The sequence below is a fragment of the Furipterus horrens genome, unplaced genomic scaffold (assembly GCF_987537825.1).
Source record: "Furipterus horrens unplaced genomic scaffold, mFurHor1.1.pri manual_scaffold_12, whole genome shotgun sequence".
NCBI classification, from domain to species: domain Eukaryota; kingdom Metazoa; phylum Chordata; class Mammalia; order Chiroptera; family Furipteridae; genus Furipterus; species Furipterus horrens.
Window position 1 is genome coordinate 77,762,205 of NW_028327182.1, and position 26,541 is coordinate 77,788,745.

Below are 26,541 nucleotides of genomic sequence, written 5' to 3' on the forward strand. Positions count from 1 at the left end.
GGGCACTGAAATAGTAGTTTTCTCTCATGAATTAGTCATTCTCACTGGTTTATGTTAACCTTATTATTTAAGGTTCTCCCCCTTCTAAATTTTGTTTCAAGTAGTTTTCAAATTTTCATAGAAAAGCATTTTTTTAAAACATTCCTATATAGGGCCAAAATTAAAAACCCTAGAATAAAATTATCACCACATTATCTCATAAAATCACTCATACCAACCGTAAGACCAGCCATTATTTTTACTCCATTTCTTTTCATAACCAATTATGTTTGTATTGGTTTTGTATTTTTTTAATAAGGAGAGGAGATGGCTGATAAGATTTATTATCACCAATATGCCTGGCAGTCTAGAAAAGAAACATTATCACTTGGCTATCTTATTAAGAAACAGCTGTTTTTCTAATAACAGACACTGTATACTAGACGTCACTTTAGGTGTAAAAACTAAATTATTTACCTAAGTCTCTTTTATATAATAGCACAGAGATAGCAAAGAGCTACCCAAGCGAGCCCAGCAAAAACCCTTTCAATATCCCTTCCTTAAATTTGGCTCTAAAATGATTGTTACTAATGATAGTAAACATCTTTTTATAAAACAGGCAATATTTCCTATTCAATTTATTCTAGGGAAATAAACATCAAATCTACCTTTAAAAGAAAAAAATAATTTCCCACTCTAGCTATGGCTAATTCATTCCCTGAGCATGAATTCACTTTTACCCTCATTGTTTTTTTACTATAAACTAAGCTGAAATCTGCTTGTAGGGCTCTTGATGGTGAAACCAATATTTTAGATGGAGAACAGAATTTCCAAATAGTTGTATTAGTTACTTATACAGTTATTATTTCTACCTAGTATGGCACTTAATTTTTCATCTGTTACCTATGCTCCCTACGACATTTTAAAGTAAATCTTTATCCAAATACAATAAAAGAGCAAAAAATAAAAATGGCCACAAACACTTGCATTCCTATGCCCATGTTATTTTCAAATCGCCTTCCGCTATTAACATGAAAAGTAGAAGTCATAAAACTCTAACCTAATGATCTATACGAAAAAAAAAAAAGAGACCTCAAGAACTCACTATACATTGCAATATATTCAAGTGGTGAAAAGTTATAAATTCATTCAGAAATGCCATATTATCTGGCTGTCAATATAGTCTCTTGAATAATTACATTAAACATATTACTATAAAATGTACCAAGAAGTAGAGAACAATACTATATTTGTAAACTGCAAATAACAAAACAAAACAGAGGTCCAACAATGCTAAAGTCCAAGCTGTAATTATATGACATGTATGTTGAAAGCAGTCAAAATGTACAAAACTGTGACAAGTAATCCAGATGTTTTAAAAAACAGCCTGTTTGTCTCAGATTATATCCAGTCTTGTCTGGCAGGTTTCTGATAAGCCTGTTACATAAAGTGTATTTACCTCCTGCTGATAAGAAGCAACTTGTAGATATCTGTAAATTTCTTAAGGAGGAGTCTGCTTGGCAATATTGAGAACTCCATAGTTTTCTATTACATTCATTGGTCTGAAAACTGAAAACAACTCATAACAAAAATGTTTTCCAAGTCTTTTACCAGTTTTTCAAGTTTTAAATCAAAGGAAGGTTGGAATGTATTGCTTCTTGTCATTAACAGGCATTTCAAAGAGGGTAATTAACCAAAATCAAGAGTTTTGGTCAAGTTAGTAACAGGCTTCCCTTTTGTTCTAAGTCCTTTCATAATCCTTTTTTTTCCAATTTTTCCAGTATGGCCTGGATTTTACAAACAGCCTCTTTCCTGGCCTGTCGGACAGAGTCCTGGCCCCCAGTTTCAACTGAATCTAGTTCCAGAAGTTCCTTGGTTAGCATCTCTTCCAAAAGCCAGTATGCTTTGTCTGTCTTTTTTCCTACAAACTCTTCTACTTCTTGCTCAAGGTACTGGACCTTCTCCAGCACATGTATGATTTTCTTGATACTTGGGGGAGTACCTTCATCTGAAGACAAATTCTCTTCAGGAAGATTATTACTTTGCTCTTGATTGCTGGGATGTTCGTTGGTGGCATTACCATACAGCTGAGGCTCAGCACTGTATTGGACTTGGGAATCCAGAAGATCTGAATTATCGCTGTTCATTGTTCCCGAGGACTCATACTGATGGACACTGCAAGGAAAGTTGTGCTGGTTCATGCCTTGATCTGATTGGCTATAGGGGTATGAGGAATCCTTGGGGTGGGAGAGCAAAGAGGGGGAAAGCGTTTTTTAGTGAGAATCCATCCACATCAGATTTGTTAGCCCACATCCTTCTGCTGACCAGGAAGGTACATGAAAAGATTCCCCACCAATAAAACTGGTTCTCCCTCATTAATGATTTGAGAAAACACACAGCCCTAAAAATATAAAAGGGAGTGCCCTGTCAAGTAAAAAGCAGAGATTTCCTGAGTATAATGGCTAGAATCTACCTGAGGCAGGTCATCACCATGAATATCTCATAGTCTACCCTTACTACCTCAGAATCCATTGAGTGACTTCATAAATATAAATTAGACAGTTTTTCCCATAAAAAGTTAAAACCTTAAAACAGATCTTAAAAAGAAACCTAGTCACAAGCAAATGATGTTCAAGTCCTTGGTTTAATTAAACCATACAATTTCATATTGGTTTTGTCTTCTGTCTACAGGCTGCGTAACAAAATAGAATCTTTGATTTTGTTTAACTTTCAGATAGTATTACAACAAACAGTAAATGAGCTTTTTCTGTGGTCTTTAGAAAAAGGATATGAACCTAAAACTGCTCTAAAAAATAGTCTTTTATTTTTGTTTTTAAAGGGAACTGGCTAGGTAAAAGCTATAAATAGTAGTCATCGGCTTTTTGCAATTAGTCCCCACTTAACACAGACCATTGCAGAAAAGTTTCATGTTGTGTTTTCTTAACTACCCAAACATCAAAAGAACAATATTTAGGTCTCCTACCTTGGGCTGCTGGGGTGGTGGTGAAGGTGGCGGCTGAGGAGAGCCACTGCTAGGCCATGGTGAAGTACTTTCACTCATGTAGAGATTCCCAGGTGGTGCTGAGGGCGCAGCTGAAGGCCAGGGGTAACGGGTTCCCATTCCATAAGCTCCAGGAGAAGCCCAAGAGTCCTCCTGTGGTCGTATAGATGGTCCTGGTTGTGGAACACTACGATTACCATCCCCATAAGGATAATGGGGCACAGTCATTCCAGGGTTCTAGATTGAAAGAAGGACATATGCAGATCAACTGCTTAAAAAAAAAAAACCTAAAAAGAAATAATGAAAACAGTCTAGTATTAACAGATTCTGAGATGCTTCCTCTCTCCTTAACAGAATACATTTTAGCTACTACTGGACTAAATTGTAGCATCTCTGATCAGTTATAGTAATTTCTCCAAGTCTAAAAAAGTTTGGTTCCAAAAATACCAGAGGCAGGTTTGCTGACAATCAAACTCAGAAGGAATAGGGCCTACAATTCAATGGCTGAAGCACAACATAATTTTACCCCATACATACTATAAATAAGTAGACCCACATAAGGAAGCAGAAATAAAGACATATATGTGGACCTAAAAAGGGGCCACATACTAATCAAACCTGACAAGCTAAGGGGAGGCTTGCATGGTGGGCCTTACAAACTCAGAGACCTAAAGTAACCACATAGGAAGTTTTAATTTCAGACCATCCTAACTAAAAGCGAGTTATGGCAGGTAGTCATGCTCTAGGCCAGTATCTTCCTTAACAAAGGTCAATCTTCACCTTAAGTGAGCCTGTTTGTTGTCTTTTTGCATCTACAATAACATACCTTTGGAATGTCAGAGTAATTCCATGCTCCAGACCCGTCAGGGCAAAATGCCCACCAGAGGAAAAGACCACAGAACCCCTCATTGTTACCTTATTCTCCCACAAACCATCTCTATCTGCTGTAAATTTTGTTAACTATCCTACACACACCAATGTAAAAGAAGTATCTGCCTATCCTTTCCATTTTACTTTGTATCCAATCTCAGATCTATTTTCCGACTTTGCTTTCTCCCATCTCCCTAGTGTACCACTAATGGATTTCATGTAACCTCCTTATGTCTCCTCCTTTGATTGTAATGCATAAAATAAGGTGCAAAACTGCCATTCTCTGGCGCATCTTTTCAATCCGCTGAGATTTTGCTTCTCAACAAGTCAGTTTAGCGCAAATAAACATATAAAAATTCTCTATAGGTTTGGACGTTTCTTACATTGACTTATTAGAACTCCTCTTGAACAGAGAAATGAACATGGCATCATTCATAAAATATTAAAAAATATAAACCCAACAGAAAAATGCTCACCTGTGAAGTAGGATATCCCGAAACCTGCCCTCTAAGAGGAGGTACTTCAGTCTGGCACTCCTGCTGGGGATACATCCAACGAGAGACTGGGGTTGGGCTGTTGCCAGGTGAACGGTAGGTGCTTGGAACCTCTGTGGAATAACTGGTCTGAGAATATCCAGGTGTGTAATAAGCGCCAGAGTATGAGGCAGTATTTGCCCCAGGGCCAGTGGGATATGGTGGGCCATATGCTCCATTTGTGTAAGAATTCAAACTCTGTAAAAAGCATAGTTGAGAGAAAAAAAGGTGAGAAAAAGAGTAGGAATGCTGAATGCCCAACTTTTGAAAACTTTGGGAAGAAATCAGTAACTAATGAAAATATGAACTACTAAGCAATCTTTGAACAATTCTTTCTTTCATATATTATAATCACATACCATACATTAAACTCAGATTATCACTGTAGAGTCTATGCCATAACAATGGGAGAGTGAACTGTGATGAGATGACTTAGAGCAGTGCTTCCATTCCAAACATTTCCATAAGTATAGCTAACAATTAGACCTAACAGTAGAGCATGTGTACTCACAAACTGGCAAGGGGATTCTGGGAAATGTAGGACAGTGGCTAGAGAAAGAAGAAAATAATCATGATACAATAGAAAGAAAAAAAAGACTACAGAGACAGACATAGCTCTCCCAGAAGCTCTGTATATATAAGATCATAAACTTATCTTGAAGGGCTATGGTTACAATTAAATGAGATGACATATATAAAATGCTTAATATAGTATCTGGCATGGAGTATGGTCAATAAATAGTAGTTATAATATCGTTGTTGGGATCATTTATGTCAAGGTCAGGAAATGAACCCAGATATGACTATAGAACTCATGTTCTTTGTAACTATCCCACTCTGCTTCCAATAACAGCAGACAAGACACAAATTACTCATTTATTTTATTGTTTTAAATCACCTATCCAGACTATTATTGACACCCAGAGTCCTGAGTTCAGGAATCGAAACAAAAAATTAAATCAAAACTCTAAATTTAAATGATTACCTTTATATTTTCTATTATTTTCACTTTACCTTTTTTAAAAGAGATTTTATTTATTTATTTTTAGAGAGATGGGAGGGGAAGGAGCAAGAGAGGGAGAGAAACACATTGATTGGTCACCTCGCACTTGCCCCCAACTGGGAACCCTGCCCCTAACTTGGGCATGTGCTTTAACCTGGAATCCAACTGGTGACCTTTCAATTTGAAGGCCACTGCTCAATCTACTGAGCCATACAAGCCAGGGCTCCACTTAACCTTTTTTAAATGATTAAAACATAGAATCAAGTTTTCCAGTACTCATCTTTCTCGCTAAGACTACATAATCTTTCCCACTTTAGACAGAGTAAGAATCCTGTGATGTTATCTAGACTTACTGGGACAATTTAACAATGTACACAAATATCAAATCATTATTATGTTGTATACCTCAAACTATAATTTAGTTATACCTCAATAAAAAAAATTTTGATATCTTTTTTTACATTTTTAAAAAGGATTTTATTTAATTATTTTTAGAGAGAGGAGAAGGAAAGCAGAAAGAAAGAGAGGGAGAGAAACATCAATGCATGGTTGCCTCTCACGCACTCCCAACTGGGAACCTGGCCCACAACCCAGGCATGCGCTCTGACTGGGAATCGAACCAGCAACCCTTTGGTTTGCAGGCTGTCACTCAATCCACTGAGCCCTACTAGCCAGGGCTGATATCTTTTTTTTTTTTTTTTTTTTTAAGATTTTATTCATCTACTTTTAGAGGGAGGGGAAGGGAGAGAAAACATTGATCAGTTACCTCTCACACATTCCCACCCAGGGAACCTGGCCCGCAACCCAGTCCTCTGCCCTCACTGGGAATAGAGCCAACAAGATTCAAATTTGATTCCTAATCTAACACATAAAAATGTGCGATAAATCAATGTGGAATAGACATCACAACAGTGTAGAAAATAACTTAAATTCTTAGTCATACTTTTATGACAAAAGGATAAAAGACAAGCTATTATCACCACATATCCCTGGAGTGGTTCAAATGAAGATCCCAGCAAAATATTCCCTGAATAGGACAACGAACCTGTTAGGACCCATACCTAGATTCTGGGTTCAGTCCCTGGTGGAATCAAGTATGGGAAACAACCGATCGATGTTTTTCTCTCACATCGACGTTCCTCTCTCCCTTCCTCTCTCTCTAAAATCTATAATAAAAAATATCCTCAGGTGAGGATTTTTTTTAAATGGATATATTAGTGTGGGGAAAATAATTTTTCTCCCACACTTTTAAGTTCTTCTGGCTGGACTAATAAGTGAATTAACATGAGACTGAGCAACAGAAGAAAATGACCAATTTTATTGCCTATGTACATTCAGGGGCTCCATAATATGCAATCCAAGGTCACATTGGGCAGCTGAGGCTTATATGCCATTCTGGACTAAGGAGAAGAAGAAACGGGTCTAGTATTTCAAAGGGAAAAAAGGTAATTCACAGGTAGATGAGAAAGAGCAAACATTTAGTAAATTCTTGCTGGGTCACCCAGAAACAATAAGACACAGAGGGAAATCTAAAAGACAGACTTGAATCCTTCCTGTCTGTCTGCTGCACTTAATTCATATATGCTAAGGTAAACAGCTAAAGAGAATAGATCCTATCCATGAAGCAGGTTTTTCTGTCTGAATTCCTTTAGACAGGTAAGTGGGAGGATCAAAGTTTTGTTTGTTTGTTTGTTTTTACCTGAGTCTTTTGTTCTTAAAAATAAGCAGCTTAAAATAATCAATATCCCAAAAGGAATATTTTGGGGTGGCGAACTTTGCTTTCCCTCATTAGGGTAACAGAATTAAGATGGTATTTCCCCTTTTCTTTATTTTCCAAAATTTTAATAATCAAGCTGTATTCCTTTCTACAATTAAAAAATATATATATTTTTGGAAAAGGGGACAACTGTAATTGAAAAACCAAAAAAAAAAAAAAATATATATATATATATATGTATATATATATTTTTTAACGCTATTAAAAATGTCATGCAATCCAGTGTGTCTACATTCTAGTGGCCTGCTAGGACCACAGCTACTTCACTGGTATCCAGATAGACTATTTAATGAAGGGAAATTTGTGTCTGATAACAACAGGCAGTGATTTAAAACTTAGCTGATATGTCAAGAAATGAAATCTGAAAGTGAAGAATTAAATAAAATCTTTGATATTTATTGAATTTCTATAAAAGTCTCATTCTGGATTCCAGAAGAAATCAAGAGACTGGAGCTCTTTAAACTCAAAGAAATTCCAACTGCTGCTCTTGTTCTAGATGTAAATATAAACATAACTTAGCATTCAAAAGTAAATGTCACACCATATGGCATCACTTGGCAACATTAACAACTTCTAAACGTTATCTAGTATGAAATACTTCTTTCAAAAGGTGGTTTCAGTTAATGGACTGTTGTATAGACATAGGATCTAAAGAAGAGAAAAGTGGTCAGCTCCCTCCCCTAGAAAACAATACACTGTTCAATGACTTCCCTTTCTATTCGATGTGATTATCAAACAGCCAACAGACATAATCCAAGCAAAAAACCAAACAAACAAATTTCCTCTAGCTATACACCACAACTCGTCCTCTTGTGTTTATATTGAAAAACATGGAAGGCTTCACCACAAACTACTCCAAGATTTCATAATTATCAGCAGTCAACATCAACTTGAATTTTTACTAATACTTATTTTTGGAATTGCCAAATCCATTATCATCTGCTAGCTGTTTCCTCATGCAATACCTCTAATAGAACTATTCTAATTTTTGTCTCACAGGAGCTTCTCACCACAGTACTCAATAACCTAGTTACCCTTTAAATTAAATGAGAAAGTGTTAGTTCTGACCAATGCCTTTTTTGTATCATAATTTCTCAATTCAGAATGTGATAAAAGAACTTCATGTCTTTGTTAGATCACTTCTACCCCCAGGCACTCTGTGTTCTATGGTGTAATCTCCCAGGAGCCAAGAGAATATCTTCTTTATCAGAAAATTCAATGTAAAAACACCAGTAGCCTTTCATCCTTTAGAGAGTACATGGAAAAGAAGCTTTAGTAAAGTAAGCTGAATTAATAATCAATCTGAGGATTTTAAACAACCAACGTCATTACTAGGAAACCTGTATGTCTGTCATGCCAATTACTTCCTGGTTTTGAGCTGTCTTCATGAGTTCCTACCTTTTACCAAGTACCCACTGAGTCAACAGATCACAGAGCTGCAATGTGCATGTGTACAAAAGAACATGGAGTCAGAAGAACATATACTAGCCTTGCAGTTGCTAAAGATGTTGGTTAAGATGAGCTAATGACCATATTTCAGAAATGTTTCACAGTTCTTAAGTCTTCTGAGAAGTAGCTTGGCAGTACAGCAAAGGAAAATAAAGGAGCTCCTGACCCAATTTCAGAGCTCTGATACAGAGGCCGAAGAGGAAGAAAATCAGGACAGGCTTCTTTCACTTCAGGAAGTCCTCGATGGAAATGAAGGAGTTAGTAAAGCAAATTAGAAGTCATCTTAGTTTAAAGAACTCAGAGACTACCTCCTGAGCTTCATCAACAGTCTGGCAACACAGTATCTTGTGCCTTCAGAGGTACAGCCTCTGTATGAGCTGGTGTACTTCAGTGCTGCTCACACCCTGCTCCATGAATTGCCCTACGTGCTCCTCTTGACAATCCTTACTATTAGCTAAAGAACAAAGCACTGAAAAATGAGGAAACCTGTATGTTCAAGATTGCCCCCAATATCTGCACAACACATAAACTGCACCTAAAAGCAAAGTAGGCTAATCGACTTTATGCACTGGTCAGAAGCCTTAGCAATGTTAACAACTTCTAAAGAAATAAATGTAAATTCCACTCTCAGAAAACAAATGCATAAAATTATGTTTTCTTGGTTTATTAGAGTTGTTTCTGAATTAGAATTGTTAAAATTTATAAAACCTACCAAATAGAAAATCACATGGCAAGACTAACACAAAGTGGCAGCTAAAACGCTAAAATTACTAAAACCATTTAATTTTTTTAAAAAAGAAACCATTTTTTAAAAGACATACCACCACAGGAGTCTGTTTTGGTCAGAAGATAAAGGTGTAATCCCCACATGATGTTTCATCAGAAAATACTTATGCTACTGCTTACAGGTGTATGCCTAGACACCTTTGGGTTTAGAACCAGCAACTTCTATACAGTATCTAAAAGCTCTCTCATATCACTGCTGTTACTTTCAAAAAGTCATTACTAAATAATAACTGACTCTTTCTTGAACATATATATATATATATAATACACAAATTTAATATTTTTATTTACCTAAGAGGGGGAAATGGCATGTTCTCAGAACAATCTTTAGCAATAAGATCAATGAAATTATAAAAATTAATAATGCTAAGAAAAATGGTGATTCATGACTTAAGGAATTGTCTTCCTCTTACATTAACTGTAAAAGTAATGGATGCTACTCCTCAAATTGTCTGTATGCAATCCCAATAAAAATTGCAGCTACCTTTTATGCTGAAATTGGATAGTTGATTTTAAAATCCATATGAAAACTCAAGGGACCCAGAATAGCCAAAGCAATCTTGACAATGAAGGTTGGGGGACTCACACTTACTGATTTCAAATTTTACTACAGAACTATAGTAATCAAAGCAATTTGATACTGGCATAAGCAAAGACATACAGATCAATGAAATAGAACTGAGAGTCCGGAAATAAATGCATATTGATGGTCAACTGATTTTTAACAAGGGTACCAAGATTCAATGAGGAAATAATAGTCTTTTCAACAGATGCTGCTGAGCTGCTTAGATAGGAAGGTGTAAAGGAATAAAGTCAGACCCTATTTCACACCATATACAAAAATAAACTGAAAATGGATCACAGACTTAATGTGAAAGCTAAAACTATTTTTTAAAAAGCTCTTAAAAGAAAACACAGGGGAAAATCTTTGCATCCTTGGCTTTGGAGATGGTTTCTTAGATATGGCACCAAAAGCAAGAGCAACAACAACAAAAAAAGATAAATTAGACTTCAAAATTTAAAACATCAATATTGAAAACACTGTGTGCCAAAGGACACCATCAAGAGAATATTTTAACACAGAACAGGAAAAAATATTTGTTGAGTCATATATTTCATAAGAGATTTTTATTTGGAATAATAAAGAACTCTTAACTCTACAATTAAAAAAAAATCCCAATTTAAAAATGGGCCAAGAATCTGAATAGATAGTTCTCCAAATAAGATCACAAACGGCTAATAGGCACATGAAAAGACCCTCAACATAAGTCATTAAGGATCTGCAAATCAAAACCAAAATGAACTCTGGCTGATGTGGCTCAGTCGGTTGGGCATGCTCCCACAAACTGAAAGGTCTAGGGTTTGATTTCTAATCAGGACACATAACTAGGTTGCGGGTTTAGATGAAAGGCAACAGATTGATGTTTCTCTCTCCCATCGATGCTTCTCTCCCTCTCTCCCTCCCCTCCCCTCTCTCTAAAATAAATAAGCATGTCCTCAGGTGAGGAAAATAAAAACAAACAAAACCACAATGAAATATCTTAGTTTTTTTAAAAAAGGAAAATAGTATTGGCAAGAATATGGAAAAAATAAAACCCTCATTCATTGTTGCTGGGGACGTGAATTGATACAATTGCTTTGGAAAAGTATGTCAGTTCCTCAAATTGTTAAACAAGAGTTAGCATATGATCCAGCATTTCCACTCCTAGGTATATACTCTAGCAAGAGAACTGAAAATATATGTCCACATAAAAATTGATACACAAATGTTTATAGCAGCATAATTCAAAATAGCCAAAAAAAGAGAAAAACTCAAATTACTATCAACTGATAGATAAAATAAATATGGTATAATCATAGAATGGGATATTATTTGGCCATAGAAACAAATGAAGATACATGTCACAACATGGAAGAACACTATGCTAAGTGAAAGAAGTCAGTCACAATATATCACATATTAAATGATTCTATTTATATGAAATGTCCAGAACAGACAAATCCATAGCAATAAAAGGCAGATGCCAGGTTGTCAGAGACGGGGCAGTGAGAGGAATGAACTGATAGGTATACAGTTTCTGTTTGGGATAATGAAAATGTTCTGGAATTTGGCAGTGATTATAGTTACACAACCTTGGAAATGTACTAAAAACAACTGAATTATACATTTTAAAGGGTGACTTTTATAGTACGTGGCCACACAACAAGCATGTAGCACTAAGCGATAACAATATCTGCTTCTCAATTTCAGTCACAGCAGTGATGACACAATTAGTAAAATGGAAGTTTGTGGTAATTATAATAGTAACATGATTTTTTTTCTTTCTTTTACATCCCACTACCTCTGATCAACCATATCCTAAAGTTTATATATACTTGATCATTATTTTTAAAAAATCAATTGCTTTTATATTTTCCTTAAATAAATAAGCAAACCTTGCTCTGGCCTGAGTAAGTTCTTCTGGCTCAAAAATCAGTCTTAAAGGACTGATTATATCATCAAATTAATGAGAAACAAAAAGAAACATGTTTTTTAGAAAAATAAATTACTCAGCCCCATAAAGAAACTTACTGCCATTATTTCAGCCTACATATCACAATAAATTAGAACAGAACTGAATATAGTATCTATTTGAAATCTATCAGAATTATAATAATACAGTTAATAGTAATCTGGAAGTTTAATTCTGCAGAGAACATTAATTTACACGAATTGTGACCTGGATTCAAATTCAAATTCCTTGAAAGCTGCTTAAATGCAGCCACTTTAAAACTGTATATACTGCAGTTATTTTTTTTTTTAAATTATTTGCATATAGAAATGTGGCATCTGGATAGAAAAAAGTAGAAGAAAATATGCAGATGTGACAATTATTACTTTATTAGGATGGTCAGATTATGGGTGACTAACTTTTTAAACATTTCCCCATTGGTACAACCAATGTGAAAAGTAATCTGGCTGTATTTAATAAAAATGGACCTAACCAAAATCCAACAATTCCATACCCTGGTATCTGCATCAAAGTGGCTGCAGGTTTTATTTATTTATTTTTAGGTAGAGGGGAAGGGTAGGAGAAAGAGAGAGAGAAACATTGATGTGAGAGAGAAACATCTATTGATTGCCTCTCACAGGTTTCCTAACTGGGGACTCAGCCCACAACCCAGGCATGTGCCCTGACTGGGAACTGCCCCAGCAACTTTTCGGCCCACAGACTGGCGCTCATTCCACTGAGCCACACCAGACAGGGCAATAAAACCTTTAAAAAAAGTAAAATTTTCTTACACCAAAAGCAAAAATAAACAAGTGGGACTACATCAAACTAAAAAGCTTGTGCACAGCAAAGAAAACCATTGACAAAATGAAAACATAACCTACTGAATGACATAAAATGTTTGCAAATTATATTTCTGATAAGGGGTTAATTTCCAAAATATTTAAAGAACTCATACAACTCAACAACAACAAAACCCAATCAGATTAAAAAATGGCAGAAGATCTGAATAGACATTTCTCCAAAGAAGACATATAGATGGCCAGCAGGTACATAAAAAGGTCATATCACTAATCATCAGCGAAATATAAATCAACACGACAATGAGATATCACCCTACACCTATTAGAATGGCTATTATCAAAAAAGACAAGAAATAACAAGTGTTGGTATAGATGTAAAGAAGAGAATTCTTTTGCACTGTTGGTGGGAATATAAATTGGGCAGCAACTATGGAAAACAGTACAGAGAGTCTTCAAAACATTAAAATAGAACTACCATATGACCTCTGCAATGCCACATCTAGGAATATATCCAAAAGATAAAAAGACTTAACTCAAAAAGGTATCTGCACCCCTAGGTTCATTGAAGCATTACCTATAATAGCCAAGACATGGGAACAACCTAAATGTAAATAATTGGATCAACAGGTAAAGAAAATGTGGTATATGTATATAATGGAATATTATTCAGTCATCAAAACAGAAGATATCTTGCCAATTGGAACAACATGAATGGACCTTGAGGGTATTGTGCTAAGTGAAATAAACATGAGACAAATATCGTATGTGGAATCTATAAACAAAAAACAAACAACCCAACTCAAAATACAGAGTACAGATTGCTGGCTTGGGAAGGGGTGGTGAGAAAGATGGACAGCAGGAATAAATGAAGGCAATCAGGAGGTACAAACTTCTAGTTATTAAATAAATAAATGACAAATATGTAATATACAGCATAGTGACCACAGTTAATACTCCATTGTATATTTGAAAGTTGCTGAGAGAATAAGTCTTAAAAGGTCTCATGACAAGAAAAAATTATAACTATGAGGTGATGAATGTTAACTAGGTTTAATATGGGGACCATTTTGCAATATGTGCAAATATCAAATGATTATGTTGTATACCTAAAACTAATATAGTTATATGTCATTTATATTTCAAAAAGAAAGTAAAAAAAAAAAAGTTTTACATTTGTCTCCAGATCCTGAGAAATATACTATTATGCCTAAAGCTATCTTTGCTAGATAATATCTACCTAGATATTTCTCTATCTCTGATCTAAAAACGTTAAGATGATTAAGATAAGAGTCCATGAAATAAGAAAAATCCACATGCTATTCCTATGACATCTCCATAGGTCCTGAAAATAAATCAATTCATTAAGAAAAAATTCAGAAAGTCTGTCAATTTTAGACCATACCTGGCCTTGCATTTCCGGTCTTACAGGGTATGTACTTGGGTAAGGAGCTCTAGGTCGAGCAGGAGAATTCCAGTAGTTAGAATTGTAGTTAGGATATGGTGGCTGCTCCTTTAAAAAAAAATAAAAGGAAAAGGAAAGTAAATTCACTTTTATGAATTCTTTTTTTTTTTTAATCCTCACCCAAGGATATGATTATTGATTTGAGAAAGAGAGAGGAAGGGAAAAAGAGAGACACACAGAGAGAAACATCAATGTGAAAAACAGTTGTCTCCCAAACATGCCCTGACAGGGATCAAACCCACAACCTTTTGGTGTACAGGACAACGCTCCAACCACTGAGCCACTTGGCCAGGGCTCTTACATCACTGCGAAAAATTGACAGAAGCAGGTATACATTTCAAAAAAAAAGAAAAAAGAAATGGAACCCCACTGTAAAATCACTTGTTATTAAATTAATGCAGATATATTATATGATAAATCATGTGCCTTGGAATAAAGCAATATTGATTGTCTAGTAATAGCCGGTTCTTATGCATTATGCCAATGCCACCAGACCAAATGATTATTTAACCCTTTGAGTGCCATGCGTAATTCGAAATTTGGATCTACATGAAAAAAAGTTATATCAATATATAACCTGAGGTACAAAAAAAAAAAAAAATACAAATTATTCCATTGTTATTTACATTTATAGCCATTGAAAAAAGAGTTGCTGGGAGTGATGCTGGCACTTTTGGAAAAATTTGTCAGCATCGCTCACAGCAACACTGGCACTCAAAGGGATAAAGGAATTCTACTATGTCAAAATAACTGGCAAAACTAGAGACATTAGATTCCTTTATCCCTCTCCAGTCACTAACCCAATCACCACTAAATTTAACTCACACAACACAATTATAGTTATTTGCCATTGTTAAGAAGAGTAGTGTTTACTTATCTCAACAACTTCGAAACTTGAAAATATTACTACTAGACTTTACTTCAGATTTACTTTACTAAACTTTTACTTCGAATTACATAAAACTTCAATACTCAACTTTGTCTAGCCACTCTAGTCTTTTCATATTCCTCTACTCTGCTCTCTGCTATGGTTAAGCTTTCTGCTGGCAGCCTACAACCAACTCCATGTCAGGAGTTGATATAGAATAATTTGGTAATTTTCTCCAAGGATAAAACCTAGCTATGACATTAAGTTCTATAACTTTTTACTCCAACTCAAAAAATAAATGCAATAATTTGCAATAAGCCAATAAGTTATGATAAGAGACTAGATGAACTCAAAACTTTTCAGTCTGCTTAACATATACGTTTGTTATTCTATAAGCTGAATTATTGTACTTTGAACTTTTTAGTTTAAGTATAAAGCTTTAAGCTTAAACAGGATCTTTGCATTTTTTCCCCCAAAACTTTGAATATGGTTTCACAAAGAAATCAACTGGCAGTTGTAATCACTAAGTTTGATTATCACCCTCTTAGCTTAACTGCACTACTTATCAGTTTCTTAAAACTGTTTCCAACGCATGTAATTATTCCATATGACAGTATACAAACTGGGCACATAACATCTCCTTTACATAATATATTGACAGAAAGTAGAAAATAGCAAGATTTAAAAAAATGTTATGGGCAAACAGACCCTAACTGCCAAATCTCTGAATCAGGCAAACTCCCCTGATTCATGAACTCCCTTCCTTCTCCTAGTTAAGAGGTGAGCATTTAACTAATAAACTGACCTCTTCACCAAGAATCTGAAGCTTGAGCAAAGAGCTGAAGAGACAAGAAATGAAGCTAACTCAACTGTGGTGGTGAACTAATACCTTATTCCCCAGGACTACCCTGGTTTCTGTTCTCTCCCACTGTTTCTCTGAGGTACCCCTCATTTTTTACTCTCTCTCCACCCTTCCATCCCTCACCCCACCCACGTCCTCCCTTCCTTCCTTCCTTAGTTACCTAACATCTTAATCCCTTGCCACTCTTTCCCTCAGATATCCTCACCCTACGAACACCTAACCCAGTTTAAACACAGTCATCCACTGACTTCACATATGTACTTCATCTAGATATCTGGGGGAGAAAAATGGAACAAGCTCTCTAGTTTCACTATAAATTCATGACCACAAATCTCAGGTAGACACTCAGCAAGGCCTTCAACTACTTCCTATGTTCATCACACTCTCCAGAACAACTGTTCTACTCTCATCCCACCCTTCATTTTTCAACTGACAACTTTAACTCATATCTCACTTGAGGGAGGGAGGGAGAGGGAGAGAAGGAGAGAGAGGAGGAGAGAGGAGAGAAGAGGGGAGAGGGAGAAGGCAGTAGCATCAATCAGACAGAAATCCCTACCAAGGTGCCATATCTGTCACTCTTCCCAGAAAAGTATGAATGAAGTGGCTCTGGCCCTACTAAAGGCCAATTCTTCCACACAGCAATGGATCATATAACTCTTACTTCCTAAGACTTTACTCTTGCAGTTATCTCTACTCATTCACAAATCATCTATTTCCCCTAGTAGAGCAGATCATCTCCATTAGATACAAACCTGCCCTCAATACTGTAACATATTCTTAAACTACCATAACTAACAGTGTGGCAAATGATCGGGTGCATAAATAAACAAGACTAACAATAACTTGAAAATTGCTGAAGATGAGTGATAGATATCTGGAATTTTTATCCTATTAATCTCTTTCTTTCACATCGGTTTGAAAGTATCTATAATAAAAAGTTAAAAAACAAAACTGTGGGGCAGGGATTGAAAGTAGACTTCCCTTAAACACACTCTGTTTTGTACATTTGACTTTAGAACAGCTGTAAATATTTTTCATAATTATAAGATAATGAAATGTTTTTAAGTCCCTAAAAGAAGGCAAAAAACAAAAAATATTGAGAGAAACTACTTCAAGAGAATATAAAACACCATAATTTGACTGACATCCCTAACAGGAATATATACAGTGAATGATTATTTTGTGTGGTTGGAAATCAACATTTTCATAGTGGGAGATACGAGATATAAGAATGAAATTTTACATTTTTAATCCATAATTTGAATTGGAAATATCAGTAGGAATTCAAACTCTATTAAAAAAAAAAAAAAAAAGACTAACAAATGGATAACCACACACACACAAATAATCCAAGTTACTCTTGAACAGTATTCTGAATGGATATACATAGGGGTATATCCAAAGGCAAAAGTTTTAAACTGTTTTGTGTGTATTGTAGAATAGAGGAAATAAATAAATAGAGCAATGTTATTGGAAACTAGTATTTTCACATGGAAAAGGAAAGATAATATATGCAGAAAGATGAGGAAGTACCATGCATGGTGGATCTGAAATGGAAGTATAAACTAACATGTTTTTAAAATGTAATTTAAACCTTTTATGTAAAAAGTGGGTAAAAGTGACAGTGTGCCAGTTTCAAATAAAGGATTTAAGAGTCAATACAGCCAATATGGCTCTGTGAGTTGGGCAACATTCTGCAAGGTGAAAGGTCACCAGTTTGATTCCTGGTCACGGCACATGCCTTGGTTGCAGATTCGGTCTCCAATGGGGAGTGTGGAAGAGGCAACCTGTCGATGTTTCTCTTTCACATCAAGTTTCTCTCCTTTCTCCCTCCCTTTCCCTCTCTAAAAATAAATAAATAAAATCTTTTTTTTAAAAGAAAGAAAATACTGTATCCTTTAGCTATACCCTATCTCCCCATTCCCCCAGCCCTATACCTCAACTTACTTTCTGTCTCTCTAGATTTACCTAGTTGGTATATTTCATATAAATGGAATCACAGAACATGTGATATCTTGTGACCGGCTTCTTTCATTTAACATGTTTTTGGGGTTCAACTACGTTGTGCCATTTATCAGTACCTCATTCTTTTTGTGACCAAATAGTATTCCATTGTATACAAATATCACATTTTGCTTATCCATTTATCAGTTGTTGGGCATTTGGACTATTGCCACTCTTTGGGTAATACTGCTATAAACATTCATTAATAATTTTTTTATGTGGACATATGCTTTCAGTTCTCTTGGATATACACCTAGAAGTAGAATCGCTGGGTCATATGGTAACTTTGTTTCACAATTTGAGGAACTGGAACACTGTTTTCCAAAGCAGCTACACCACTTAATATTCCCATCAGCAAGGAATAAGGGTTTTAATTTCTCCACATCCTTACCAATACTTGTTTTTTCTGTGGTTTTGTTTTTATAACCATCCTACTGAGTGTGAATTGGCATCTCATTATGGTTTGATTTGCAGATCCCTAATGACAGCATATAGTTTGATTTTTTTTTTTTTTTCAGGCTCAATTCACTTTATTTTTCTTATATAAAATTATATGGTAGCCACAGCTGGAGCATGGGTCCTCTACACAAAAGCTCTGGTGTGGGTCTTTACAAGATGGTCAGTAAATTCCTGATAGGGAAACTTGGTAAACAAAGTCTCTTTCCTGAGGTCAGCGGTGAGACAGCTGTAGGTCTTAAGAGACAGCATCAAAAGTGGCCTTGGCAAAGTTGCCCAAGGTGGCAGTGCAGCCCCTGGCCAAGGTACAGCAGTCATCAATACCAGCCATCGGCAACAGTTTCTTGGACACAGAAGCTGAAACAATGCCAGAAGCCCTGCGAACGAGGATGAGGTGCACCAGCACAGAGCCACAGACCCACTCACCTTGCAAGGGACGGTACAGGGTTTACTTATCTCATTCCCTCAGTAACCTCACTGCCCGGGGATAATACAGAGCTTGGCTAGGATGATGGCCCCCACAGATGGCAGTGGCTACTTCCTTTGAGCACTGAGCACCCAGACCCACAAGTCCACTGTAATTCCCAACCATGACAAATGCCTTGAACCGGGTCCTCTGGCCAATGGATGTCTGCTTTTACACAGGCATGATCTTCAAAACCTCATCCTTGAGGGATAGTCCCAAGAAAAAAGTCAACGATCTCAGATTCTTCAATGGGCAGGGAGAAAAGATAGATCTCCTCCAGGGACTTGATTTTCATGTGTTTGACCAGGCAGTTAAATTTACAAAGTGACTTACCAATGTGCCTCAAAAAAATAACCTCAGCCCAAACAAATCTTTTTTAACTTAGATATTTATTGCTTAGTATTGTGTTTTCCAAATTCTCTACTATTAAAATATTTATGTCAAATTAAAACAGAACCCTGGCTGATTTTTATAGAGTAGGAATATAGACACTGAATTTGGATCCAAAGTAAAAAAGACAAATGAGAGGAAAAAAGGTTAGCATTGGGGAAAAAATGTTTTTTATTCTTCATGTTATGTCATCGTGATAAAGTTTAAGGTGCAGAAGCAGAAATGGTTTAATCAACCCAGCTCCCAAAAAAAAAACACAAAAACAAACAAAAAAAACAAAACTCTCTGATTCTTTGCTGAAGCCTTAATAGAAAAGTTAAGACCAGGGCAGCAGGTGAGATGAAACAACCTTTGCTCATGACAACACTACAGATCAGGGGCAGGATTGACTCATCGACTCAAAGGAGCAGATAGGCAGATAGAAATTCAGAGGCTATTATCCAGCTTCTCTTTCCTGCTAATCTAAGGCCGAACCAAGGCCATAGTCTGTTTTCTTTTCTTTTTCTTTTCTTTTTATTCTTTCCTCATAGTATAAGCATGCCCCACGTAAATAGTTTTTTTTAATAACCATAATGTTTAATCACACCCAATTTCTACTTGTGTGTGTGTGTGTGTTTTTTAATATTTACTTACTTTTAGAGAGAGGGGAAGGGAGCAAGAAAGAGAGGGAGAGAAACATCAATGTGTGGTTGCCTCTCACAGGCCCCCAACTGGGGACCTGGCCTACAACCTAGGCATGTGCCCAGAATGGGAATCAAACCAGTGACCCTTCTGTTCTCAGGTCAGCAATGAATCCACTGAGCCACAGCAGCCACTCACTCTCATTGACTTCTTTCGACCCTCTTTTGCTGTCACCTATTATAGACTCTCAAAAATCGTCCCTGGGAATATTACCCAGTTAGGTAATTCAGTTATGTTTATATTCGATGACTCTCTCAAATCACTATCTCCAGCTTCCATCTCCCTCCTTAGTTCCACATCTATTGTTTTGTTCCCACACACAATAAATACTGGATGCCACAAGGAGTCTAAAATTCGACAACAAAAACCAAAACAAGAAAAGAAAATCACAAACTTCTCTAATCAATTGCATACTTTGCATCCAGAGCTTGGCAAGTGACTAAACACCATGATTAACTGGCTTCCAGCATAAATGAAATAAAGGTAATACATAAACCCTTGCCAAGTCTTTGTATTTCATATATTTTAAGCTCCTCTATTAACCAATCACTAGTTTCTTTTGGTACAAAGCTAAATCGTATCTTCCCATAAAAACCTGTTCCTCTTCTTTCTATTTCTATGAAACCTTTATTTCTATGAAATACTAAAACCTCAGAATCACCTTCTGTTTCTTCTGTATCCCTAGCTTCCAAATGATATATACCTTTGAAATGTCTTTAAAATCTATGCAACTTATTTTGAAATGCATCCAAAAATATAAGATAGATGTGATAGATGTGGTGGGTATGTGGGTATTCACTGTATACTTTTTTCAACTTTTCTGTACGTTTGAAAATTGTTACACTGTGATGTTGGAAAAAAATGTGATCACACTCAGACATTGTTCAAACGCATGCCCTACTCTGGGAGCCTAACTGAGCTCTGTCTCCCCATTCCTTGCCATTGTAATCCTCCCCCAACATAGCTCCCAACGATACCCGCCTCCTGGTATTCACACCCTGGAACTTAACTCCCACATTGCACCATAGTTGGTTTCTATGACCAGTATGACAGTATATCACTTCTGAGATTAGGTTATAATCTCATCTGTGCCTTCCAGCTTCCATCTCAGCATGCACTCTCCACATGACTTATTCTAGGAGAACATGTGAATCATCTAGCAATCTTGGTAAATTGCACATTCTGATTAAGTGGCTCTGGGGCAGGACCTGAGATACAGCATTTCCAGCAAGCTCCTAGTTAATGCAGATGCTGCTAGTTCAGGAAGCAAACTACAGAGCTGCAAGTATAACTAGCTTAACAAGGTAAGAAAAAAAACCTCGGAGAGGTAGATTTCTATTTTTTCCCTGCGATATTTAAACATATACAGACAGAATCAAGTCTTGGTAGTAGTTCAGTGCAACATCATTCCACTATATTCAGTTCTACAGAGCAGTGCTTCTTAAACACAAATGTGCATACAAATCACCTGAGTATCTTATTAAACTGCAGTAGTAAGTCTTGAGGAGGAGATTCTGCATTTCTAGCAACCTCTAAGCAACACTGAAGCCTCTACTCCAAGGACCACACTTTTTGAGAGATAAGGTTTTAAAAGGCTCCTATACTTCTTTGTTTGTTTAACATATTTGATTATAGAAAAATGTAAAACTTATATGTCAAAACCACAATAAAGTTAAAAGATAAATACTGTAATAACATATTTAGAAAAAAATACTTGCAACATCCATGACAACATATACTTGTAGAACTTCTGTATTTCCTATCACTGCATAAATTACAATCCTATACTTTTTCAAGTTTCAAAAACATCAACCAGAAAGATAAACTTTAAATATATTTTATTGATTATGTTGTTACAGTAGTTCCAATTTTTTCTTCCTTTGTTCCCCTCTGCCCAGTACCCCCCTTCCCTTCAGCAATCCCACCCCACCTAGTTCATGTGCATACGTGATGCATATAAGTTCTTTGGCTTCACCCTTTCCTATATTATTCTTAACATCCCCCTGTCTATTTTGTACCAAACGATTATGCTTCTTAATCCCTGCACCATATCCCCATTTCTCCCCCTCCCCCCTCCCAGCCGATAACCCTCCAATTGATCCCCATACCTATGATGCTGTTCCTATTCTGGTTTGCTTAGTTGGATTTTGTTTTTATTTTTTAGATTCAGTTGTTGATAGTTGTGAGTTTGTCATTTTAATGTTCATAATTTTGATCTTTTTCTTAAGTAAGTCCCTTGGATATTTCATATAATAATGGCTTGGTAATAATGAGCTCCTTTAGCTTTACCCTGTCTGGGAAGCACCTCATCTGCCCTCCCATTGTAAATGATAGCTTTGCTGGATAGAGTAGTCTTGGTTATAGGTCCTTGCCCTTCTTCACCCTGAATGCTTCTTGTCAATCCCTTCTTGCCTGCAAAGTTCCTTTTAGGAAATCAGCTGATAGTCCCATAGGCAGCCCCCTGCAGGAAACTCCCTGTCTTTCTCTTGCTGTCCCTAAGATTCTCTTTATCCTCAACCGTTCGCATTCTAATTATGATGTGTCTTGGTGTGGCCCCCCCTGGATCTAGCTTGTTTGGGACTCTGTGCTTCCTGGATTTGTATGTCTATTTTCCCCACCAAATTAGGATAATTTTCCTTCATTATTTTCTCACATAGGTTTTCAATTTCTTGCTCTTCCTCTTCTCCTTCTGGCACCCCTATGGTTCAGATGTTGGCACGTTTAAAGTTGTCCCAGAGGTTCCCAAGCCTCTCATCATTTTTTTTCAATTCTTGTTTCTTCATTCTGTACTGGTTGACTGTTTTTTCTTCCTTATGTTCCAAATCATTGATTTGAATCCCGTTTCCTTCCCTTCACCAGTGGTTTTGTGTAGATTTAGCATAGCCTTCACTTCTTCCCTTATGTATTTGCCGTACTTAAGCATATCTGTCAAGCCTGTGAGCATCTTTATCACCAGTGTTTTGAATTCTGCGTCTGTTAGGTTGTCTGTCTTCTCATTTGTTAGGTTGGCTATCTCCTCGTCACTTAGTTCTCCCACTGGAACCTTGATCCGTTCCCCCTTTGGGGCCATACTTCTCTGTCTCCTCATCTTGACGGCTCCTGTGTTTGTTTGCCTCTGTGTCTTAGGTAGAGCTGTCGCTCCAGTTATGTTTTAAGGGGTGGAGCCTTAGGTATTCCTTAGTATGGGCACCTGTTTCACCACATGTGGCACTGTGTTGGGAGAAGGGGTCTGAGAGGGAACAATGCCACTTGCTCAGCACTTGCCACTTTTCCAGGCACTTCTCCCACTTCTGTATGGGACTGGTGCCCCTCTAGCTGTTGCCCTGTCCATCGTTCCCAGAGTGGGTGGGTCTGCGGACGTTCCAGGACTGTGGGGGCCCTTCAAACACATAGGCTCTGTTGAGATACCAGCAGTTTCTTCCTCCGCCCCAACCCCCACTGGTTTGTACAGTCAAAAGCAATGAGGCTTCATTTTCCCCGGCTGCTGGGACCATGAGCTGTGCGGTCTGGTCTGGTGCTAGGAGCACTCCCCAGGTGTCCCTCCCAACTTTTTAAAATGTGTGACTTCACATTCCGCTGGCAGCCACTGCCGCCACCATATCGCATCCTCTCTGCCCTAGCTCCGCCCCTCCTACCTGTCTTGATGAGTATTTCTTCTTTATATCTTTGTTTGTTGGACTTTGATGCAGCTCAGTTTTCAGGAACTTCTGGTTGTCTCTAGTTTTGAGGTAGTTGTATTCCGTCTTAGTTGTGGAGGGAGATGCAGTGCGTCTGTCTAGGTCTCCATCTTGGCCAGAAGTCCCAGAAAGATAAACTCTTGAAATGGTTTACAAATGCCAATTACACATTCCAGCTTTACCTCCAACTACTCCAGCACCATCACCTGCCTATGTGCACATCTATGCCCCAACCATACCTTACAACTATGTACACAGTACTAAATTCTTAACTTCTCTAACCTTACTCTGAAAACACACTTGTTAAAAATCTATTCAATTGACAAATATTTATTAAGCACCTAACACATTTTTGTTTTGATAACACAGCAAGCCCAAATAGAAGTCATTAGTTTAATGGTCCTCTTCTCTTCCCCTTCAATTGATCTTAGGTCTGGTTTGCCTACTAAAAGGCCAAGCATTTCATCACTCTACTCTGACATTGGATTAAAGTCTCACAGGCTACTTAGTCCAGATTTAGGCAGAGAAAATATATACCCTTCTTCACAATTAACCTCTCACTACTACATGTTTTTTCTCACACAACTTTTTAAAGATATAATGAACATAACATAAAACACACCCTTTGAAAGTGCACAGACAATTCAATGGTTTTTAGTACAAAGTTGTGCAATCGTCATCAGCATCGAATTCCAGAATATTTTCATCACCTTCAAAAAAAACACATACATTTTATCTATCACCCCCAATGTCCCCAGTTCCCCCATCCCCTGGCAATCACTGATCTTTCTGTCTCTAGAGATTTGCCTATTCTGGATTCCACATAAATGAAATCATACAACATGTGGTCTTTCTGATTGGTTTTGTTCATGTAGCATGATGTTTTCAAGGTTGATGCACATTGCAGAATGTATCAGGCTGGCCAAAAAGTCCATTTAAATAAAAGACACATTTTTCATTTCCATCAATAACTTTATTGACTTATATATTTGGAGTACACTGGCTATCTCCCGTGAAGTAGAACACTGATTGTTCTTAATTAATGTCTCTATTTGATCACTATCAACTTCAACAGGTCTACCCAACTGTGGAGCATCACTGCCCAGCAAGAAATCCCCAGCATTGAAAAACCAAAATAAAAAAATTAAAAAAAAAAAAAAAAAAAAAAAAGAAATCCCCAGCACAAAACTTTGCAAAGCACTTCTGACATGTTCAGTCAGTCACAGCACCTTGTCCATACATTGCAAAAATCTTTTTTGTATGATTCAGTTGTGTTTTTACCTTTCTTGAAATAACAAAGCACAATATGCCAAAATTAATATTCATCTTCAATATTAAAATGGCTACACAAAAATTTACCAGTTTTAATGTTTTTTCTTAATGCACTTTGATGTAACAGCTGTCACAATACAATCTAACAAAATTGTTTCAAATGAAGTTAAAGACAACTATAAGCGCTACTATTATGGAAAAAATCAAACGAATTTTTTGGTCAACCCGGTATGAATCAGTTCTTTCCTTTCTATGGCTAAATAATTCTACTGTATGAATACACCACATACTATCTATTCATCAGTGACGGACGTCTGGTATATTTTCACTTTTTGGCTATTATAAATAATGCCGCTATGAATATGCGTGTACAAGTTTTTATGTGGACATATGTTTTCAGTTTTCTTGGGTATACATCTAGGAGCAGACTTGCTGAGTAATATGCTAACTCTACACTTAACGTTTTGAGTAACTGCCAAACTGTTTTCCAAAGCACTGAACCATTTGGCATCCCCACCAGTAATGTATGGGAATGAGGATGTTATAATTCCTGAAAGAAAGGAGAGATGTGCTCCACACCCTATTTTGATAATTCTATATGAAGAATACTACATTAACGGAAGTACTGTAGATTTCTGGCAGGAATACAAGAAATAAAATGTTATAAGTCCAAATATACTGAGCAAATGGGTTTAGCTCTCAGAGCCAACGGTTCTTCAATCGTAAAACAGGAACACTGTGTGTAATGCCATTTATGTTGCAGTTGCTGTGAAAATTTTAAAAACCCAAACAGAAGTATTTTCCAACACTAATAATTTGTTATTCAACCCTGGGCAAAGCATCAGGGACAAAAGGCTAAAAGTCCAGATCCCTCCCTCACTTCCTTCACGTTCTTACCCCGCGCGGGAAGGGTTACTGAGTGAAGGCGGGGGCTGCAGCCACCTCCCTTCTCCAGGAGGCCGGTCTGACAAGCCACGCAGGATAAATTGTTAAGAGCACAAAAAAACAGAGCCGGGTCGTTTCAGCCCAACGTCGTTCCCAGGCGAGGATGCTGCATCCTCTATTTAGCTTAGCAAGTCAGTGCAGGATCTTTTCTTCCTTATTTAATGTTTATAGACATTTATTGTTGTCAAATCAGAAAAGGAGGAGCAAAGAAACACAAGTATATGCCTACATTAACGATCCTAGCCTTTTATTTCTACAACCTCCCCAAAGGTAAACAAATATGAAACCCGATCCATTACGAGATCTGACGGTATAGCCATCTCAATGGCCCTCACCCCCAGACCCCCAATCGAATCTCCCTGGAACAGATGATGGAAAGCTTACCTGGTGGCTTCCTCCAGCTCGACTCGGCTCCGTCCAGGTGCCGCCAGAATAGTAGCCATCAGCTCCTTCGCCTTCTCCCGGCCAGGTGGTCTCAGCCGAGCCGCCCCCGCGCACCCGCCAGGAAATGGGAGGCTGGGGAGGTTCAGGACGAGGAGGATATAAGGGTGGAGGTGGGTGCACGGGCACATCCCCACCCCCAGACCCGTAGTAGCGGCCGTAAGACGGACCGTCGCTGGGGCCGTAGCCCGAGCGCCTTAAGGCCGACATCCGCTCCACTGCTCCGATGCGCTTCCCGCCCCCCACAGCAGGCTCAATGCGCAGGCGCTAGCCACCCAGATGGAATGGACAGCAGTGAAGGGGGTTGGCCGACAATAACCAATC

The 26,541-nt window shown here is 37.3% G+C and overlaps 1 protein-coding gene across 2 annotated transcripts; it reads right to left on the minus strand.

The window, feature by feature from the left end:
* Positions 1–1,393: 1,393 nt before the first annotated feature.
* On the minus strand, positions 1,394–26,449 carry BAG4 (BAG cochaperone 4). 2 transcript variants are annotated; one of them, XM_090258340.1, is made up of 5 exons: positions 26,161–26,449; positions 14,096–14,203; positions 4,327–4,581; positions 2,963–3,217; positions 1,394–2,216 (listed from the first exon to the last, which is right to left on the minus strand). In XM_090258340.1, the coding sequence occupies exons 1-5, from the start codon at positions 26,425–26,427 to the stop codon at positions 1,731–1,733; spliced, it is 1,371 nt and encodes a 456-aa protein (XP_090114466.1). In that variant the 5' UTR covers positions 26,428–26,449; the 3' UTR covers positions 1,394–1,730. The 2 variants fall into 2 exon arrangements, with proteins under 2 accessions (XP_090114466.1, XP_090114467.1); XM_090258341.1 differs by lacking the exon at positions 14,096–14,203.
* Positions 26,450–26,541: the final 92 nt, after the last annotated feature.

What these genes read in the sequence shown, in the direction of transcription:
- BAG4 (XM_090258340.1), bottom strand. Translation starts at nt 26,427, where the DNA reads ATGTCGGCCTTAAGGCGCTCGGGCTACGGCCCCAGCGACGGTCCGTCT. An exon ending in GAGCTGGAGGAAGCCACCAG is followed by an intron (nt 14,204 to 26,160) that starts GTAAGCTTTCCA and finishes TTTTTTTTAAAG; the next exon opens with GAGCAGCCACCATATCCTAA. An exon ending in CGGGATATCCTACTTCACAG is followed by an intron (nt 3,218 to 4,326) that starts GTGAGCATTTTT and finishes CTTTCAATCTAG; the next exon opens with AACCCTGGAATGACTGTGCC.